Source organism: Lissotriton helveticus, chromosome 6 (genome assembly GCF_964261635.1).
Source record: "Lissotriton helveticus chromosome 6, aLisHel1.1, whole genome shotgun sequence".
NCBI classification, from domain to species: Eukaryota; Metazoa; Chordata; class Amphibia; order Caudata; family Salamandridae; genus Lissotriton; species Lissotriton helveticus.
Window position 1 is genome coordinate 1,466,547,205 of NC_136067.1, and position 22,678 is coordinate 1,466,569,882.

The 22,678-nt window shown below is 44.7% G+C and overlaps 1 protein-coding gene across 1 annotated transcript in view; it reads right to left on the bottom strand.

Moving 5' to 3' along the window:
* LOC144761792 (MFS-type transporter SLC18B1-like) overlaps nt 1-22,678 on the bottom strand; it is an 815,703-nt gene that overhangs the window by 638,937 nt on the left and 154,088 nt on the right. Inside the window, exon 5 of the mRNA XM_078647042.1 lies at nt 2,551-2,698. Within this exon, the coding sequence (XP_078503168.1) occupies nt 2,551-2,698 (148 nt within the window). The remainder of the gene's footprint in view (nt 1-2,550; nt 2,699-22,678) is intronic.

The following is a 22,678-nucleotide window of genomic DNA, read 5'->3' on the forward strand; positions in this document are numbered from 1 at the left end:
TCATTCAACAAGATGGCAGGAAACGTAGTAAGCACGCCAGTATTAGCAGTATTTTTAACCCGAGGCAGTGCTATAGGCCAACTTGAAGATAGATTAGAGTCAGTGATTTTGTCATAAATCCTGTCTATCTTATTAGTAAAGTAGTGGGAAATATCGTTGCATAAATGTTGTGACGATAGATCAGGACTCTCGCAGGCTACTGGTTTTATGAAGGTTTGCAGAATCTGATACAAGACCTTGGGGGCATTGCCTGCTACCATGAGTTGGGAGGCAATGTAATTCTTACGGGCTGCTCTAATAGGTTTGTGATAAGAGGTCAAGGCCGTACAGTAGCAGATTCTGTCAGCCTCCAAATGAAATGATCTCCAGACCTTTTCAAGCTTCCTGCAAGCCCGTTTAAGAGACCGTAGATGCTCAGAAAACCATACCTCCTGCCTTTGTGCAGGGCGTGACTTATAAAGTTTCAAGGGAGCAATGGTTTCTACCGCTGTATGGATAGCCAGCTTATATTTGGATAAGGCCACCTCAATATTAGCTATGGGAGCGATATGAGGCTCTACAAACGTCTCTTTAAAAACCTCCTGGGACATTTTATGCCATTGTCTCCGCCACAAAGGTAGGGGCAATGGTTGACTGAAGTGCTTGCCTGAATTAGGCATCCTAAATTCTAAAATGAAATGGTCTGTCCAATTAACCTGCTTGGGAGGGTGACATAAAATCATAGGTGAATTGGAAAATATTAAGTCTAATGTGTGCCCTGCCTGGTGGGTAGGGCCGATGTTATGCTGTGTAAGACCCAATAATGAAAGATCTGTCAGTAAAGCCTGGGCTACCCCACTATCCTGCAGCTCACTGTGGACATTGAAATCCACTAGAAGCAGAAAGTCACAGCCCAAATTAACATGTGGGGCCAGTGCTTCAACTAAAGAAACTGAGAAATTCATGCAAGGGCCAGGGGGGCGATACACCAGAGCCCCTTTCCAGCTGTTCCTTGCCGGAGTATTGATCTTAAAGATCATCAGGTCCAGATCCGAGGTACAGCACTGATCCAATATGGAGATAGTTATACCACTTCTGTGGACTATGGCTATACCACCTCCTATCTTAATAGGGCGATCTAGTCTGACTATTTTGTATCCATTCGGGATCCCCAAGGTAATGGCAGGAACAGAGTGGGGTTTTAGCCACGTCTCCGTTAAGAAACATAAGTCAGGTTGTTGGGTTGAGATGAGGTCCCAAACCTGCGTATGATGCTTAGGCAACGATCTAATATTACAGAGCAGGCTTCTCCACCCTGGTTGCATGTTAGAGACATCCCCAGAGGTTGTTCCTTGTTGGTAAAAAGCATCGTCATTATGTTGCGCCTGAAACTGACAATGCGACATGAGAATGGCCCTTCCGGGAGAGACCCCACCTCCCTGACACAACCCACCAGAGAAGCACTCTGTAGATCTAGTAATACTTGGGATGAATAGCTCACCCGCTTATATGAGTGGCATCCTCTGTTTGGAGAAGTAAAAGCCATGGCCCCTGGCCTCGTCCGGTCGCGGACGGGCGCAAAGGGGCTTCTCTTTGGCTTGTCTTAGGCGCGTCCTTAGGCGCTCCCCTGCGCGCAACCACTGCGCGCTCGTTATGACGAGAGGGCTAAGTAGCCCTTCCTGTCCGAGAGCTAGAGCGCTAACCGCTCCTGTAGGCGGTACTACCTGGCTCTGCCTGTCCCGCCATCCGCTCAACGGTACTGGTTACCGAGTCGGACCGCGGCGGGCAGGCTGCAAGATCAAGCACAGGCTTCCCTCAGGTAAGTGTGGGCCCTCCAAATTCCCCTTATGGCACCAGTGATGTTAAGCGGCCAGAAGTGAAGATGCAGTGGACACAATTTAAAATAAATTCAGCGATATTGTTAAAATTCGGCAACTATATTAAAAGGAATCAGGAGTCAAAAGCATCAGGAAAGCACCATCAAATTGTATTGCGCTCAAAGAATAACTCACTAGGCGTGAAGCGGGTCGGGGAGACTCTGCCACCGTCCTCCCTACCGCCGTGCTTACTCTTTCAGTAAGGTGTATGTATTCAGGACAACTCCATTGCCACTGAAGAACATGTAAAGGACATTACTTTATCTCCCCAAGGCCTGAGTAATGTTAACTAAGACGTAAATGTAGTTAGGTTTTGTAGTATGATTTACACAAATGAATAAGCATAAACATACAGGCACCTATTTGATGCTGAAGAGCTTTGGTAAGAATGCTACTTTCTTTTTGTTCCTGCTGCAGCCTTAATAACCCCTGATACCAAACATTAACAACGGTCTTAGATACTAAAGAGTAAACCAGGGGATCATAGCTCTAATCCTGATACTCTTAATTTTGGTTGAAGTAAACATCAATATTATTTTATGCCACCTCACAGTGAAATACATTCTACAAAAAAGGTTGGTACCATTTTATCATTTCAGGCAAGAGAAAATTAGTAAATCCAATGAATGCATGAAAGTATTGTTTAAAGGTACCTGAAATTGCAAATAAACACCAAAAAATAGAATAAACATACCAGCACTGTGGCAATATGGTTAGGAAATGCCTTTGCTAGAATAGAAAATGATGCTGTCGTGGCCGCTCCAAAGCCAACTGCATCCACTGCTCTCACTACAAAGCACAGAACAACAAAAGGTGTGCCGTCAGCTGCCTTGTCCAGAATACTGCAAAGAAATAGTTGAGTAAGTCCTTATGATAGAAAATGTATGTAGACAAATGAACCATGCAAAGATGAACGCATAACTGTTTAGCCAACGAGTTTCATTCATAAAATGAACTTATTCAGGGCTGCAAACATATATATACAAAAATTAACAAATAATGCTCATACTATAAAAAACATACATGAAGACATTGTTGAAAACAATACAGGTGATAGTAAATATCCTAATTCCGACCATTAAAATCAAAACCACAGGGTAACAAAATAAAAAAATCAAATGGCAGCTACACAAGACGTGCATTGGTGAACTCCGTCTTGGGCCAGCAAACCATCCTGGTGTATACCGCTTCAATCTGGCCCACAACACCCGCGGAATAAGTGGATGACCCCCAGCAGGAAGATGCTGTTGAGAGGGGGGGTCCAGCGGCTCTCTCCTCACCACCGTCACACAAAAACAGAGGCTTGCGATTCCGGCCTGCTAAGAGGCCATGAGGCACGGTGGCTCGGCGCTAGAGGCCGTTGGAGGCTTGCCCCAGATGAACTGACAATCCGCGAGGTACCTGCCTGCTGCCTGATTCCTCGTGCCTCTCCAGTCAGTCTTGTTGCAAGTATGGCTCGGGCACATGTGGCACACAGGAGGGCGGACCACAGGGGCTATATTCACCTGCATTGCTTTCGGTGGAAGCAGCCTCCGAACTTTGCTGAGATCGGCCACGAAGGCTAATTCTGCAGCCGTACGACTGTTCCACGTAAGGGCCCCCCCTGCTGGTTACAGTTGCCACTCGCCTGGTCCTTTGTGTGTAATGAGGCCTGCTGTGAGCTCTTATGCATGGGGTCCCTACTTCTGAGGGCTTGCAGGCGGAGATCCTGGGAGGGAGAGGCCGTCACAGGGGAAACTGCACAGGCTGGCTACAAGAGTCCTTGTCGGCGGGGGAGATGGATGAACAGCAGACACTGTTGCTTTGCCCTGTGGGATTTGAAACAACTGTTTAGGTCAGTGCTTTGCTCCTGGGGACCAAGAGGAGGTATTACTGACACTACCTTGGTCAACCACTCTGCTGCAGGGTGTGAAGCTGTTGCGTTGAGATGCCGCTGGGGACTTCATATCCCACATCCCACTGCATGTCCATTCAGCAGCTGTAACGACCTAAGCCCTGCGCTGCACCGCTGCGCGGGCCGGGCAAGGAAAGCCAGTCCGTGCCCATCAGAGCCCAGAGGAGGCTGGGCTGGGCCGGGCCAGGCCACTCCTCTATCAACACTATAAAGGATCCCCAAGGCGGTACGCTCTTAACTATTTGCTACGGTAGCAGCCGTTTGTATGCGTCATCGAGTCCTGGCAAACATTTCTGGGGTTATTGTTTGTGTTTTTCCCTTGCTTCATGTTGCCTAGAGCGATGGGATTCCATCCCATTTGTGAAGGGGGTGACTTTGCTCCCTTGATCTCCCTTGGCTTTTCCCACACAGGTTACTCACAAAAATGTGGAAAAGGAAAGCTACTGAGGGGGCACTGGCGACAGACAATCTGAAAAAAGAAAGTGAATAAACCAGCAGGAAGTAATTGTGTGATAAATAATATAGATAACATAGACACCATACTCGACAAATGTGTGGATATATTAAATATTTCCCTCCCTCTACATTGAGGAAACTTTGCACCATCTGCAAGCTCTCTCATTTTTGAGATGGCCAAGGCGAAAAAGAAGAGCTCAGACAGGTGTAAAGTTTCCAATAAAGTCGCTCCAATATACCCTGAATCTCTGAGTGTTACTGAGCTGCAGCATAAGCCCCAGGACTGTTCAGTTATTGAGTGTAATAGTAGCTTTCCTGCCTCGTGCAATAATAGTTCATTGTCAATGGGTAATGATGTCAATAATTATGTGATTAAAGAAGGGGATGAGAGGGGTGCAGTTACAAGACGGAGCAAAGTGGGGAGGTACCAGGACATCTAGAAGCTTTTGGGTAACATAATGGAAATTGTGGGTGGGTGCCCTGCAGGAAGAGGTGGGTTAACTTAACACATTATGAAAAGCCTGGAAAAGAAGCTTTCGGGGTGTGCTAACACAAAAGGCAACTATCCAAACCACTGGAGGTAGGAGTGATTTAGCTCACGGGGCAAAACAGAACTTAGACAGCTTGGCAGTGACCGTTGCTATGTCCAACCCTCATATGCATTCTGTTGGACTTGGCCCTTTTTGCAGGGTCATCCCTGAACTTTTTGCCTTCCTCCTATATTTTTTCTGACCTGTTGTTGGCTATTTTATGACTCTGGGCACTTTACCACTGCTGATCAGTGCTAAAGTGCATATGCTCTCCATATTGTAAATTAAAGTATTAATTGGTGATTCCATGATTGACTATTTGGTTAACTTGTCAGACCCTCGTACAGTGCACTGTGTGTGCACAGGGCTTGTAAATCAAATGCTGCTAGTGGGCTTGCAGAACTGGTTGTGCCACCCACAGAAGCAGTCTTGTAAAATGTGTCTAAGATCTGCCATAGCAGAGCCTGCGTGCAGTCTGGTACTGTCATGCTGACTGGGCAAGTGCACCCACTTGCCAGTACCTAAACCTTCCCTTTTCTTCATATTAGTCACCCCTATGGTTAGCCCAAGGGCAGGGTGCATTTAAGTATAAGGTAGGACAAGCCCTGATGTGTGTGGCATGTCCTAATAGTGAATTACAGCCATTTTCATTTTTCACTATTGCAAGGCTACCTGTTCGCCATAGGCCAGAATGGGCTGTTGGAATTATTACATTTTATAATCCTAACAGTCTCAGAGAACATGGTATAAATTTGAGTTTAGTATGCCTGGACTCAGAATAATAAAATACATCTTTTAGTCAAGTTTATTTTAATATTCAGTGTTTGCAAATACCACTTTTAGAAAGTAGGTATTTGCTTGCCTAACCTTTCAAGCCTGCCTCTGCGAGGTTGTGTATTCCTTTGTCTGGGATTTGTGAGAGACAGGGCTGGGGGATTCCAGGAGACAGGTTGGGGCAGCCCAGTGGTGAGTGGAGAGATCTGCATCTAGATGGGAGGGAGGAGTTGCACCTGGGACCTGAATAGGACTGTGCCCGCCCCCCACAGTGCTGGCTCCACCCCCTGTGGTGCGTCTGATGTCTCTGCCCTGCACACTGAAAGAAGAGAAGGAAGACTGTCAACAAAGTGCTCCTGGGCTGTACTTGCCTTCCACAATGCTGGCTCCACCTCCTGTGGGGTGTCTGATGTTCCTGCCCTGCACTGTTAAAGGAAAGGAGAAGTCTGGTAAACAGAGTGCTTCAGAACTGGTTTGGACTGGGCACAGGCCCCTCTCCCCTCAGAGAACAAAGCATTTTGGGGTATAAATATTGTGACCCTGATCCCAAGAAATTAGATCACTTCTGGACTTACAAGACAAAACCTCTGCTAAGTAGAGGAACTTGAAGAAACTGAGGAGAGACTATTCCCAAGCTGAAGTGCTGCTTGGGGGATTGGCCTGCAGTGGTTGCCTGACTGCCAAAGAGAGGAGAGAGAACTTTGTGTACTTTACTTTCAACTTGTGCAAAAGATCTCCAAGGGCTTGGAAGAGAGCTTGCCCCCTGACCGAAGTCTCATGACCAGTAGACTTCACCAGCCTTTGAGAATTGCTGCTGGAAACGCTGTTTCAGTGGCTACAGAGGCAGGGAGCTGTGACCGACTCTCACGACTGGCCCGGTGTCCTGTAGGCACCGCATCAAGCAACGTCCTCCTCGAACAACGCAAGCTCTGAGCTCACCCACTCCGTCCTGATGCTGTCACCGAGCCGTTGCCTGCACCGCGATTGGTGGACACCGCAACGTGCAACGCCTCGCTACACTGACTCGTATTGGTCTGACCAGCGCGGTCACTGCTGCTGACTTCGAGTCCTGTGAACGCACCGGAGTTGGGCACCACCTCGCATGCTTTGTGACGTACCGCCCGACTCGCACCGCCATCCGGACTGATCAACGTCAGCTCCTGAACCCCGGCTCTGTCGCCGCACCGCAAGCTGCAAGCACTGCATCGAAGCACCGTCTCGCCCTGCAACGCACAACTTGGATCCACCGACTCTGTCAACGGGCCGCTGCCTGCACCGCATCGAGGGACAACGCATCCTGCAACGCTTTCTTTCTGCACCTCAACGAACACCGGCACCGGCTAGCACATCTGTGCCGGCCGCCTCAAGTAAAAGGTACTGTGACTGAGTCTGTCGACATTTGAGTGTGCCCGTACCAACGCGGTCCACTGGATTTGTTAGACTCTGTGTTATTTCAACAACGCTGTAGCCAGACTGGGCTACTGACTCGCAGAGAATCTTGAATTAAGCCTTTTAACCAGAACTCTTGAAATCTAATAGTACTGTGGATTATTTTTTTTGTTTATTGGTCTTGTGGTAACTCTATATAAAATATACATATTTTTGATATAAAACCTTGTGTGGTGTCCATTTGAAGTTGTCACTGGGTTACTGTATGTGGTCACAAATGCTTAACTTACAATGCCTCTGAGATAAAGCCTTGCTGCTCTGGCCAAGCTACCAAGGGGGTGAGCAGGGGTTATTTTAAGAGGGTAATCCCCTTATCCTGATTAGAGGAGAGGGTCCCTATTTGTCACAAGTACCTACCTGTGCCAACTAGAGACCCCCAATTCTAACACATTCCGGTTTGAATACTCTCCCCCAAACCAAAATCTTGACTCATACCCCTGGGATGTAACTTCACAAAGGCAGTGAGAGGAGATGGGAGGGAAACAAATCTCCCCTGGTAGACCTAAGATCTGAGGGTGCCGGAGGGCTGGTGAGGAGGAATGGCGGGTTAGGGATGGGTTGGCTGGGATGTGGAATCCATCCCAATTAAACAACCCCCACTGTTGTTGTATCCTAGGGGATAGGTTCAGAGGGGGATCTACACTAGAGATTCAATGAATAGGGTTGAACCTATAATTTACCCAACCCAAGTTCCCAAGTTAGCAGTGTGGGCCAAAGAAGGAAAGCTCTCCCTTTTAAATAAAGTCACACATTGGTTTAGGTGGGTGTGTCAGTGCTTTTCAATTATTAGTAATGGTATAATGGATGTAGAAAGATTTTTGGGCCAGGAGGACACCAGAGACACGTTAAGAGTAGTACCCAAAGACACAGCCTTAGTAGAGGGCTTGATGGAGATAGACACAAGGTCCAATCTGAAATCTAACACTGAAATTCAGCTTAAATACAAACTCCATGTGGTGTCTATTCCTGGTGACAACCATACTCCTAGTGAAGTTTATGAGGTACAAGAGATCCCTGACGCATTCGAGACAAGCTCAGTGGATTGACTGGAAAGGCAGAGTAATTCCAATTTAAATGACATAGGAATTCCCGCAGTCCAGAAAGGCACCAATGTAGATGGTGGGTGAGTAGCTCTGTCCGATTACAGGCCGTGCAGAGCCCTGGGCTCTGACGATTGTGATAGTAAGGGTGCTCCTAGAATTCTCAGAGAAACAAATGATAAGATCAAAGGGATGCCCTACGCCCGTAGAGAAGGTCGGAAGGATAGTAGTAGAACTGAGCTTGCTATGGATGATGCAAAAATTATATTTTGGAATGTGGCAGGGATTGGTAGGAAGGTGTCCAAAACTGACTGGGATACTTTTGTTGATACCTATGACATCTGCCTTTTTCAAGAAACATGATTTACCAACACAATATATAGTAATGGGTTTACCTTGTATTGTATTGATGCACTACAGTCTGGTAGAGGGAGGCCCTCAGGAGGACTAACAGTCTGGGTTACGAAAAAACTATGCTGTAAAATACATCAAATCACCATGCTTAACCTGACACTCATGTAATTAGTTTATCTCTGCCCTTCGGCCTCAGCTTGACCATCTTTAATGTCTATAACTGGGTGGGAAACTGAAGTTCTGAGACCTTGGTGCTAAAGGCAATCGAGGATGTGCTCAAAGTCATGCCTGGTGATGGTTTCCTCTTAATGTGGGGGGACTTTAATACAACCTTTGCAACCTAGGGGTTAGGTCTACAAGATTGGACTTCCCATCTCGATAATATGTGGAAGATTCCACAACTAGACCTCCCCGTGGTGAGATGGTCAACAACAGCAGCACAATTATTATCATTAACCTTTAGTCATGATCTAAGAGCAGCAAATGAAATGACATCCTCTGATAGAGCGGTTAGAGCTACTTTCAATAGAATTGGCCACACTAGCTGCATCAATTATTTCCTAGTGGGGCTACGACTCTGGTCATTCCTGAAGGGCATGTAAAAAGATCCAAGGAAACTTAAAGTAGCTTTTCATGAAGAGTTTAATGCATGAATCAGAGTTGAAGCACAGCACATCATAACAGGTTCAGGTACAGGTATCATAAAATCAGTTGGCCTGGAATCTGGAACCCAGGATGTAAGATGCAGGCACGCATCATACATTCCAGGCAGCAGATCCAGACAGGGAAAGGCAATGGGACAGAACAAGGCAGAAAGAAAATACTACAGAATGCAACACATCTTACCCCTAAAAAAAAAACATTAAAAAAACATTAATCCAGATATCTGCTGGGAACACACTTTTGCCTATTGGAAACTTTAACTCTAGAGGCAACTGAGGAATCTAGATGAACAGAACTGGGAGAGGGTAAAAGAGGAAAAACATCAGGTCTCCTCAGGCAAATACCCTGAGTGGAGGAAGGAGAGAAACGTACATTTTCAGGATTGCAAAACTTAGCTACTCTGCGGACGTTCCATACCCTACCGTCTTGCGTGGCAACGCTATTTTTAAAGACTTTAACTATTTTGATAGGAGGGTAAAACTTAGAAAGACCCTTGACGAGAAAGCCAGGCTTTCTAATTCGTACCCAATCCCCCACCACAAAGTCATTATCTTTAGCTTTCATTTTGGAATCAAACAAGGTTTTCATTTGTAGTTGTTTGTTTTCAACCCGTTTGGCCACAGCAGCAAGGTCACAAACAGAGTTATTTACATCAAGTTTTACATCAAGTTTTTTAATCCACCAGGGACATATATCAGAAGGAGGCTCCCTACCCTTAAGGAGCTTGAAGGGACTAACACCGGTAACAGAGTGGGGGGTGATACGATATGTCCACAATCTTTTCCTCACAACATCCACCCAGTTATCATCCGAAGACTGCACAACATTCAAACAATCCTTAAGAACACGGTTAAAGCGTTCAACTTGGCCGTTTTCCCTAGGCTCATAGAGAGAGGTGGTGTAATGTTTGATACCACAAGCACTGAGGAATTTCTCAAAATCATCTGACACAAGTTGAACACCATTATCGGTGACACAGGTTTCAGGAAATCCTTCCCTGGCAAAGACTTCCTTAAGGAAAAGAATGACCGATTGAGAAGAAACAGAACTGACAAACTTGACTTCGGGCCACTTGGAGTGGTAGTCCACCAGAACTAAAGCATACCGAGCATTAAAAGGCAACTGTTTAAATGGACCAGATATATCAAAACCCACTTTCTGCCAGGGAAAGGTGGGCCAAGACACAGGCTTGAGAGGAGCAGAGGTCACCGAGAAGAAGAATCTTCTCTTGTAAGGATTGAGGTGGAATTAATTTACCAGATTTGAAGAGTAAACCAGAAAACACTTCAATTTCCGAAGAAACCTGGCAAAAAGGAGCTATATCTGGAGAAATACCCTTATGGGGTGGCCAACCATTCCTGACAAAATCAAACAGATGTTGGCAAACCACATCCTTGCCAAGTTCAAGAAACCATTCATCTTCCGACAATGAAATAAACTCCTTGGAAACACAATCTCCAACAGAGGCAACCACATCGAGGTCAATATCCATCTTTGGAGACTCCTCACAAGGAAACCTTGAAAGAAAATCAGCAGTCACATTACATTTACCAGGAACATACACAATTTCGAAATCATACTCTTGAAGGCGTGAGGACAAACGAGCTATACGCGCAGTGGAGTTCCATCCACCTCCAGGAGATAAAATCCCAACTAAGGGTTTATGGTCGGTACGTAGTACAAAACGATTTCCCCAAACATAATTCCTGAAGTGCTCAACAGCCCAAATGCAGGCCAGAAGTTCCTTTTCAATTACGGAGTACCTTCTCTCCGTGGGAGACAAAGTCCTCGAGGAGAAGGCAACACACCACTCATCCTTACCTGATGACTGACTTAACACACTACCAATGCCATAAAGGCTGGCGTCAACAGTAATAATGCACTTTTTATTGACACAAAAGGACTTTAAAGTAGGAGCATTAACAATTTCCTCTTTGATTTGTTTAAAAGCTTGTTCCTGTTTCTCTGACCAAATGAATTTAGCTGAACTCCTAGTAAGTTCTCTGAGAGGTTCCATTTTGTTCGCAAAATTTTTGATAAATTTGCTATAATACTCGCAAAGTCCTGCAAAAGAAAGTAACTTTTCCTTGTTGTCTGGGGAAGGAGCCTTAACAATAGCATCCACAAGGTTTTTTTTTGGTACAACTCCATCCCCTGAAAGCGAATGGCCCAAATAGTCTACTGTCTTACAAAAAAACTTGCACTTACTAGCTTTGATGGTCAAACCAAACTTCTCCAACCTGGAACAAACCTCCCTAAGGTGACCATCATGCTCAGAGATATTTTTAGAAAAGACAAGAATATCATCTTGAAAGCATTTGACGTAGACATTCAGATCCCTGAAAATGTGATACATTGCCCTCTGGAAAACAGAAGCGGCTGACGCTAAGCCGAAAGGCATTCTTCTAAACTGAAACACACCATGGGGAGTGATGAAGGCGGTGAAATGTTTTGAGTCTTCCGTGAGCTCTATCTGGTGGTATGCAGACCTAAGGTCTAAAGTGGAGAACACACAGGCACCATCAAGCATACATAACATTTCATTTATGTTAGGTAACGGGTGACAATCTGTAACCAAACATTTATTTAACGCTCTCAGGTCTACACACAACCTAATAGTTTTGTCGGGTTTAATCGCCAAAACAATAGGCGAAACCCATTCGGAGGATTCTACCTCTTCAATAACACCATCTTTAACCATGTTGTCAAGCATGACTCTGAGTTCCTCTCTGACACTGATGGGAACGCCCCTCAACTTCTGCTTCAGAGGCACAGTATTAGGTTTGACTTTGATTTTATGCATAAAACCAGTCAATTTCCCAAGTTTCTCGGAAAAGACATTGGGAAAGGCGATAGATATCTCTTTAGACATGGATGCTAGATCATAGTCCCCATCAGTTATAGCAAGAACACATACAGGATCCTTTAACCTAGGATTTAACGAGATCCCCAACTTAGCTTGGTCCCGCCAACCTAGAACATTCACACCTTTGGACGCTACATACATCTTGATGATAGCTGAATTATTTTTAACAATAATGGGGACTTCTTTAAAACCAATAAAACTGATCTTGGAAGTATCAAAATTGTAGGCATCGATATCAGGTTCACACAAAGAATTCACATCAATTAAGTTACCAAATGACTCCACACAGTAATCATGAGTGATTATGGTCCACGGTGAACAGGAGTCTACCATAAGTTCAAGAGTTTTACCTAGTATGTTCACTGAACTCTTAGGAGGAGGCAAAGTATCTGCAAGTGTCACGTCGAACGAAGATTGTATGGAAATTACAATACCAGACTCTCTGACTAGCAGATCGTCACTCTCTCTCTCCGCAACATAAGACACATTACTATTAGCACGTCTGGGAGTGGCATAGGAAGGTTTCTTGTAATCATTAACTGGCTTAATCGAAGTCTTACAATATTTAGAAAAATGTCCAGTGCGATTACACTTATTACATTGTCTATTCAGAGCAGGACACTGTGGAAAAGAAGCTATGTGATCCGGACTTCCACACCTAAAACAATAAAATTGTTTACCTTTGCCCTCGTATTTGTTAGAACTTTGAGTTTTAACATTCACAGTGCTAACCTCACCAGTGGATGTGGACGGGGCAGATTGAACAGAGGCTTTGTCTAAAGATTTGATCCATTTGTCGGACTGTTCTAATGCTTTAGCTGTACTAATGGCAGTTTCTAAACTAGGATCCCCTAAAATCCATAACTGCTCCTGTACTTTTTTGCTTTTCACATGCACCACTATTTGGTCTCTAATCATTTCGTCGGTTATAAGACCAAAATTGCAATGGAGAGAAAGTGCACGTAAAGCAGTTAAGAAATCATCAAAGCACTCATTCTCATCTTGTACTCTGGTATAAAACTTGAACCTGTTTAAGGCTACACTGGTTACTGGTTTAAACCTTCCCTCTATTCTGTGTACAGCCTCATCATAAACATTAGAATCCCCACCAGATCTCACAGGAGGTAAAGTTCTAAAGACAAGTTGTCCTTCTGAGCCAAGACAATGTAAGAAAATGTTCTTTTTCCTTTCCGCTGACATCCTTTCGCCATCCATGGCTTTAAGGTAAGTAAAGAATTCCTCTTTCCACCTAGTCCAGGGGATGGGTGGATCTCCTTTGGTTTGCAAAAACTTTGAAGGTGGGTCAAATTGCATAGTGGCTAGAGAAAGTAAGGGTACTTCCTCCAATCTTTAACTAATGAAAAAAAATTATCACCAAATAATAATAGACACAAAACGAATAACGTAAATAGGGCTTAACAATAGTTCTTTAAGTGGTACAGTCACCAGTTCGAAGAGAAGAGAGAAATCCTTTCCTTTGAATTGAATGAAAATGCGGCAAAAGTACTTGAAACTGAAATCAAAACGATAATAAAGATAAATCTGTTATTATTTTTCCATCCGGCGTATATATACAGTTTTATTTTACCTTCCGGCGAGTAGAAACGTTTAGGAAGCCTCGACAATGATTCTTATGCGTTGCCGTGTATTCCGTTGTTATGGCAACCAAGATGGCGCTGAGGCGTGCAGCGTGAAGGCAGGAAGAACGCGTCACGTGATCACGCAGCGCGTGATGATGACGCAGCGTGTGTAACGAAGAAGCCTCACAGCGCGCGTCTGCAGAGGAAGTCTCGCGCAAGCAAAGCCTCGCGCATGGAGAAATGTCGAAAAAGGCTTGAAATTGAATAAAAGCAGTTTTATACTTCACCGGATCGCCGGAGCAGAAGCGCAGGAAACATCCGGAGGAGCGCTGAATAAAACGGTAGAAGTGATGCTTTTTGAAGAATCTTTGTAGTTTTCTGTTTTCAGTTGGTAAAACGAAAAGTTTTAAAAATAGGTAGGAAAACACTGGTAGCTCGTAAATTTTCGTAGTTTCGATGTGGAAGCATTAACCAGTGCTGTCAAGAAGAAAAGGCTGATGAATATGTATTACAGGTTTCTTCCTTAGTACGTAGTTTCAAAATGAATAATTCTGCTCCTGTGCTCCAAGGATGGTGGCAGAAATAGTAGGGTTTACCTCGTCGCCAGTAAAAAGATCCAAGGAAACTTAAAGTAGCTTTTCATGAAGAGTTTAATGCATGAATCAGAGTTGAAGCACAGCACATCATAACAGGTTCAGGTACAGGTATCATAAAATCAGTTGGCCTGGAATCTGGAACCCAGGATGTAAGATGCAGGCACGCATCATACATTCCAGGCAGCAGATCCAGACAGGGAAAGGCAATGGGACAGAACAAGGCAGAAAGAAAATACTACAGAATGCAACAGCATGTATGGCCAAGATAGAATGGACAGCTACCATAACACCCTTACCTAGACTCTAGAGTATGCTATGATATTGAGCAATATAAATATGGCCAAGAGGGTGGTAGAGGATATCCTCCAGTCAAACAATAAGAAAACTAGGAAGTGGGAATGGATAGTCAAGCATCCTGGGGACCTAGAAAAGGCCATTATAAAGGTAAAAAACAAAATGGAAAAGATTCACAGTCTCCCCTCGAAGCAGACGTCAATGGATCAGCAGAGATTCCATGATACCCTCTACAGTAGGATTAAAGATCTCTTAGCCCAGAACAAAACAGCTGATCCTCCAAGGAGCAAAGATGCAGCCTGGTACAAGGTTTATTGTAGGACTGCTAAAGGGGTTCTATTGAGGGCTGTGAAATCCAAGTGCAGGGAAGACTGGGTGAAATATAGAGCTGCTTATAAAAGGGAACTAGACAATGCAAAGAGAGAGTGGGAAGGCAAGTTGTGGGAAAATATGTATACAGCTATGACAACGAAGGACCCTAGATTCTTTTGGATAATCGCCTCACATACTGCCACTGGCACTTAAAGGAATGTGGAGCTTTTTATCCACCCTTTAGACTGGGTCTCCTATTTTGGTGACATATATTCATGCCCAGAAGTGTCAGGAAGGGGAAGAGGAGCTCTTTTAGTTAGCTCTGGGGCTTACAATGATAGTTGTATGAAATGTGAGCTCAGCAAAATCGTGGGTGCTTTAAAATCTTGCCGTGTCTCCAAAGCCCCATGTCTAGATATGCTACCTAATGACCTATATTTGGTCGCCCCGGAAGTCTTGGGTCCCTACATAAATTTACTTTCCAATGCTATATTGCAAGGAATGGAAATCTCCCCATCATGGAAGTCTGCAGAGATTATTCAAATTTTCAGAAAAGGGCTACACAATGAACCAGCAAATTACAGACCAATCAGTTTGATTGATGCACTACAAAAATCTTCTGTAAACAGGTATTGCCCCATCTACAATCCTGCAAACAAGACAATAATATATTATCAGATCTCCAGGTTGGCTTCCATAGTAACATCAGTGCCCTAGATCAGGTGGTTTGCTTTAACTGTATATTTTGGAATACCACAGAGATCGGTGGAGGCCAGTTAGATGTAGCCTTCGTCGACCTGCATGCTGCATTTGATCTAGTACCCAAGGATATTTTATAGAAGGAGCCTCAAAAAATGGGTTATCAGAGAAACTCTAGATATCCTAATTCAGCTTCACTCAGACAGCTGTGCCAGATGGGGAGAACAGAGACAGTTGAATGACCCCTTCAGAATAGATCAAGTCATCAGACAAGGCTGTGCCTTGCACCAACCCTGTTCTGAATGTTTATAAATGGAATAGTTGATCACTTAGCTAAGGATGGGGGTGATTTGCAAAAAGTTGGGGGCCGCTGGTGCCAACCCTGCTCTTTGCGGACAACATGCTTTTGCTATCGAAATCCCCTGGGGGTGCAGCAGTCGCTAAATGATTTTATGGCATTTTGTAGGGAATAAGGGTTTGAGCTAAACAGCACAACAACTGCATTTATAGTGTTTAGCCCAAAACATCAAAAGAAATTGGGAAGATTGCAGATGCACGTTGGTTCTAGTCAAATTGAGCAAGTCTCCAGTTTTGAATTTTTAGGTATAAGATTACTGCCTAATCTTAACTGAGACTTAAAAACCCAAAAAGCATATGGATCTCTAACGTATCAAGCTGCTTACATTGTGAAATTACAATAGATGACCTTCACGAAGAGGGTGGCTCCGGCCCTAGAGATATATAGCGTGAAGGCATTAGGAGCTGTTTTATATGGTTCTAAAATCTGGGTCTGTCCAAATATCAAACTACTGGAAACATCCAAACACACGTTTCTAAGATCTTTATCGACGTTACCAAGGACTAACCCACTGGTTCCAGTTTAACTTGATCTGGCACAGAAGAAATGAAGAGAAAAAAATTAAGTGTAGAATTTTTACATATTGGCATAGACTTTGGTCTTCCCCAGCCCTTCATCTGACATTAGTCTCCAAAGCCAGCTTAAAAATTATTTACTGGGAAGTTATGGCAGTCCTAAGAGTCACAGGAAAGACAGGTAGCCTAACTGAGGAATGTTTGAATCATAAACGTTTCCCATACTATGAGTCTACAATAGATGAAATAGTGCTGATGAGAGCACGTAAACTGTATATTCAGTTTAGTTGAAGCGATTATCAACAAAGGCTTTCTGTAGCAAGTGGACAGATGTAGCAGTTAAAGATGATCTATGTCCACCATGCATGGGAGCCCCAGAGATGTTAACCCACACATTATTATTTTGTCCAGCTTATGCTACCCAAAGAAATGAATGGCCAAAGCCCACCTGTAGGTCGCTGGGAACCAGAAGGCATTTGGAGGCCCTTAGAATACTTAGCACAGACACAAGGGGCCCAATTCACAGAATGAACTTAAGACTCAATCCTAAACTTACTACTATTTTGGTATTCACAGAATGCACTTACTACTTTTGGCATTCACAGAATGAACTTAAGACTCAATCCTAAACTTACTACTATTTTGGTATTCACAGAATGCACTTACTACTTTTGGTATTCACAGAAGTTAGGATTTTGTCTTAAGTTTGTCTTAAAACAAACTTAAGAAAGACTTAAGATAGACTTATTCCTATATTATACAAGTAATACCAGTCGTCCATGATGGTTGCAGCACAGTATTATTTATATTCAAACAAGAATTCCCGCTGGAATCGCTTTGGTGTATGCTCTCCTAGTACGGGGGTGAGTTTGTGCCTTAGGAAAAACAGAGTAGCGAGCAAGTTTTTTCGACTCTGTATAATAGAATTCTTTTTCTTCTTTTCCCTTAATTTTTTGGTAATTATACATTGGACCCAAGAAATGTTTTCATTTATTATGGCGCAGTTGGGTTTTTGGCTTATCTTTGATTTGAATTTTCTTATCTTGCCTTTATACCACTTAGCGGCAGCAGCAGCCTAAGATGTCTGCAGTGTTTTAGTGACAGCTTTAGTTCTATGGAATCCACACAGGTGCATGTTATTTAACTAGGTGGGGAGTTATTGTTTAAGAGGCTTAAAGAGTTTTTTGTCCTTTGTTATTCAGGATAAGTAACGCCTGACCTGCAGTCTTGACACGGAATTGGGTAAGATGATTTCGAAGAGTACGTGAACAAACTGTTACATTGCATCATTTCTTTAACATTGCGCACAGTACGGTCTTTCTCTGCACAAAGGGCCTCATTAAGATGTCAGGCGGAAAGTTTCCGCCCAACACGTCTCGGATTCCATAACCGAATCGTCGGATTATGATGTGACCGAACACTGTTCCCATTGTTACCTATGGGACCCGGTGTTCCGGCCGACAACAGAGGCTCCTATAGGGAAATGGGGGGTTTGTGGAAAACCCTGCACCCTGCCGCAGGCACCCCATGGTGCCTGCCACACAGTGCAAGGTTTTATAGGGGGGTACCTTAGGTACCCCCGCGGACCCCAGCCAGAGGCCGGAGAAAAGACTGTTGGAAATCGACAGCGCAATAGGTCGTTCGAAACGCTGTTTGTAGAGGTGCAAAATGCGGTTCCGACCACCACAAATTCTCCGAGAGCCAGTCAGAGCCGATTTGGAATGACTGTATGTTTAAATTGCCTATTGCACGCACGGCGGCATTGAGTTTCTCCACGTTTCTGTCGTATCTGTTTCTTTTTTTTTTAGATCGCTGAGCCTTGCAGCGGCATGATTGCTGCCCTTGAGTGATTTAATACAAGAATACAAGGTAATACTAAGCGTATTGGTACACTTCGCACCAGACTATCACTGCCTAAATTTGTATCTATTTGGCTCATGAGGGCTTTGTGTTATTTCTGCTTTTACTCTGCAGTGGAGGGCCCATGTTGACACAATGTTACAAGGTTGCTTTTATTCCTTAGAATAGACAGAACTGGACTTAAATTGTTATAATTGCCCCAATGGGGTCCACACAGATGCGATGATACAGGGTTTCAAATTCTCTCACATTGAGAGCTTGTATTTATATGATGTCACATGGTAATATTGCATGATGCGCATATGACAGTATTTTCCTTTTCCTTCCCCCCGCCCCCTTTTATGATGTCTGTATCTTAAATCATTGTTGCGCTTTTTACAGCATTAGGGTTGCCATGGAAGTGCAAATTAACACAAAGTAAATAGGCATTATTAACATATGGGCGCACTTGGCACCAGATTTAATTGCTCAAATTTACATCAATGTGGCTTATACAGACTTTGTGATATTTTCTCTCCTTTTGTGTATTGGAGAGCCCGCATTGAAATAATGTCACTAGGTAGCATCTACTCATTGGCGCTGATAGCATCAGACTCAAAAATGGCTTCTTCTGCCCAAATTCGGTCCATGTACATGTGATGATACATGTAACTAGTTTCCAGCATTTCAGCTTATGCTGCTACAATGTTGCAAGATGTTAACTAATAGCTAAATTAATGTATTGGTAAGACACTGACAGAGAGCTCTTGGCCTGCAGCAAGAATTCAAATAGTGCAGAAACAGCACTAGGGCATCTGCTGATTCCTAAAGCACCCTGGTGTCGTCATGTTCATGGCAGAGTCGAGGTTGGACACACATCGCACCAGCTTGCAGCACTGAAAAAGTGTTTTTTCTGGAGGGAAATATATAGCCAAAGGTGAAACCCCTTGTTCAAATGTCACCCAACATCTACATCCATACTGTATACAAGGTGAATGAGTAGCTGACACTGATATGTACAGTAGAGGGCTGACTGAAGTCTGAGTTTGTGGTACCTGTGTAGAATTTATGTGATTGAAAGTGCTATCTGCAACCACAACTGTGTAACAAAACTCTTTAACTGATCTACTCATTATGTGTGCCTCCACCCGTTATAAAATCCAGGAACTATTGCAAGGCATAGGATTGTGACTCCCACTGTGGTGGCTACATGCCATACTTGCGTCTTTATTGCAATGCCAATACGTATTATAAAGAAGGGACCTGCAGACATCTTGCTGGCTACACAGTGATATTTAGCATTTAAAAAACCTTAGGAATTCACTGAAAAAAACATAGGTTTCAGGGGCGTTATAGTTAGTTGAACATTTCACTCATACAACACCATCGAAATTCCCCTGTTATAGTTAGTTCAGCTAACTATAACTCGCGCGCCCGCAATGCACTGCTGATGACGCTACATATTACATCACTCATGACAAGGTCAGTGACATCACTCATGACATCACTGATGACATCTCAAATGACACGCTTGGTACCTGATTGAACCCTCTGTAACCGGATCCCGCCGGGGTCGACACACTGGTCCTGACGAATGCCTAGCTAGTTACAACATACAGGCAGAAACATGTTGACCACCTTACCACCTACAGTGAGACATTGCTGAATTATATATCCAGCATCCATCACTCACTCCATTTTAACCATGCCTGGTTGGCCATCGAATAAATAATTTTTGGACACAACCCAGAAACTTTTAACTCACTTCACTCTCACTTACAAATTATACAAAACAAACCAGCTCCGCAGTAATTTTGGCGTCGAAGCACACTGGGGAGGTACTCGACCATCCTGGTGGGGACCGATGATGAAGTATGTCACCAGCTAGGTTGGTGAGTGAGGGCTTTCTAAAGAATCAAATCGGATTCTTGTCACTTGCTCTGCTCTTCTTCTAAGAAGGTTCACTCTTTTGTTGTTTAAATATATTGCCAGGGGGGCTAAGAGTACTCCTAAAGAAAATCCCTCTCTCTCTTGTTGTTTAGTGATGCTGACAACTAGACCTGTGATCAGCAGATCACTACAGGGAAGACCTGCGATGTGTAGCACTTCGTTCCTCCCTGTATGCGTAAGCGGAGTGGGCTGGCCTGACGTCTGCCAGTTCTGCGTGAGGCTGTGAACAATGATTCTGGAACTATGGGCGTGGTTCCATCCTGGTCTGTATGAGGAATCAACAGATGCAGGTATCTCTGTTGTAGTGTTGCCACCAGGCATGCAGCAAGCGCCAATGTGTCACCCTGTGACCCAAGTCCCACAACATGGCCAAAATGGAAGGTAGTGGGAATCAATGACCCTGCATTCATCCATACTTCCACACTTGAAAGATTGTGGACATGAGATATCTGTGTGGATATGAATGTTTATTGAGCATTCAGTGGAGTGTTGCAGCTGTAGCAATACAGAGCCATGCAAAGCCCAAATTTCAGTTTTTGGCACATGGAAGGCAGCCAATTTGAGTCAAGCTCATGCTCAGGGGTTAGACTCTGCCAACATATGTACTTATCCAATCACTCCACCAATCCCCAAGCACTTATAAATTCACTATACACTCTCCTTGCAATACTCTAATGATCCAGTCTCTACCTATGTACTTATACAATGACCGAGACAAAGTTACATAACCAAAGTTTTCCCCACTGCCAGAAGTAACACGGTTGCGTGGGCTGTCCACAGCACAATGTAATGTGGTAGGGCCCAGGGGCAGCATCATGCATAAATAATGAACATATGGACACAGTTAGATAGATAGTGTAACTGGGTACGGGCACGTGCGCTCGGCCCCTTTTTATTATTAGGGTCAGATGTCCAGTGACGTCTGTGCTTGATGCGTGTGGGGTGAGTGCAAGCCATCCCTCAGGGAATGGTTAGTGCTGGCAACAAGTTCAACAGTAATTATCAGATCACATACAGAGATTCAATCATGACGGGTCCATGTCTTGTGCTGCACTAAGGTAGGGGCAGCAGATCTGAAATCATACACAAAAGATTCTATCATGAAGGGTCCATGAGTTGTGGTGCACTGAGGTAGGGGCATCAGAAGCATTCAGCGTGTGTACAGCCAGAAATGATGCCTGGTCCGGAAGGGCCGCACTGGTAGCAATGTCTGTTGCCTACTGGACTGCGTCATCTACAATCGATCGCAACTCGATCTGAATTGTGAGCCCTGTTGTCCGCAGTGTAGATCGAAGGCAGTAGTCAGCACAGACATCGAGGAATGTTTTTTGTCACTTCCTCTTGACAAAATCCGAGGACATAGAGTACAGTTCTCTCAGCAATTAATAAATCAAGACTGAATTAGAATGGTGAGCCCTGCTGACCGCAGTGTAGGCGTATGGAACAAAAGATGAAATATGTATCGAAAACATTGTCGAAATATGTAGGTTTCAGGGACGTTATTTGCCTACTGGACTCTGAAATTAATGAATCAAGACTGAATTTGAATTGTGAGCCCTGCTGACCACAGTGTAGGCAGGAGGCAGCGGTCATCAAAGGCCCACAGCCACGTGGCATTGACTTGAGCTCCACAGTGTTAGTGGCACCTGAAGCCCTCAGCATGTGCGCAGCCAGCGATGATGCGTGGTCCGGGCGGGCTGCACTGGTAGCAATGTCTTTTGTCTAATGAATTCTGCCTTAATAAGGCTATGTGGCGATGACTTGTGGTGCACTGAGGTAGTGGCACCTGACGCCACCAGCGTGTGAGCAGCCTGCGATGATGTGTGGTCCGGGCGGGCCGCACTGGTAGCAATGTCTTTTGTCTAATGAATTCTGCCTTAATAAGGCTACGTGGCGATGACTTGTGGTGCACTGAGGTAGTGGCACCTGAAGCAACCAGCGTGTGCACAGCCAGCGATGATGTGTGGTTCAGGCGGGCCGCACTGGTAGCAATCTCTTTTGCCTACTGGACTGCGTCATCAGCAATAGCGACTCAATCTGAATTGTGAGCCCTGCTGTCCGCAATGTACATCGAAGGCAGTAGTCTGTACAGACATAACTATGCGGTGCTGTGCTGTTGGGTTCACAGGGGGTCTGTGTTGAGGAGGCCAGTGGTCACGGCAACTGCCTCGTGGCAGGTGAGGGCCGCCGTCCTGGCAGACATGTTGGCCTTCCCAGAAGTAAACCACCCCCAGAGCCCTGGCCCATTTATTCACACTCCTACGCTGGGGTGGCATACGTTGGACTTGCCCACTTCACTTCTGCTTCCGCTTACAGGGGGGGACGACATAGCTACATGACGGAAATCTTCCCCACTGCCTGAGGTAACATGGTTGCGTTCACTGTCCACATCACTACAAGCACCAGCAGTATATATACACATAGAGAGGTTTCTGCTCTGCATAGTGAGGTCTGTCCAGCACATCACCGCTACACTTGGTATTGTGTGCATTGTTATTGATGGGTGACTTGCGTCTTTCACACATGCTTGGTTGCGTCATCTCCCAGAATTCAGCTATTGTGTGGCTGAGGGGCCATGCTGCTTAGGGAAGGTCCGCTGTCCTGTTCTGCTTCGGTGGTAGTAGGGGGTGTGGTCCGGGGGGAGGTCCTGGGG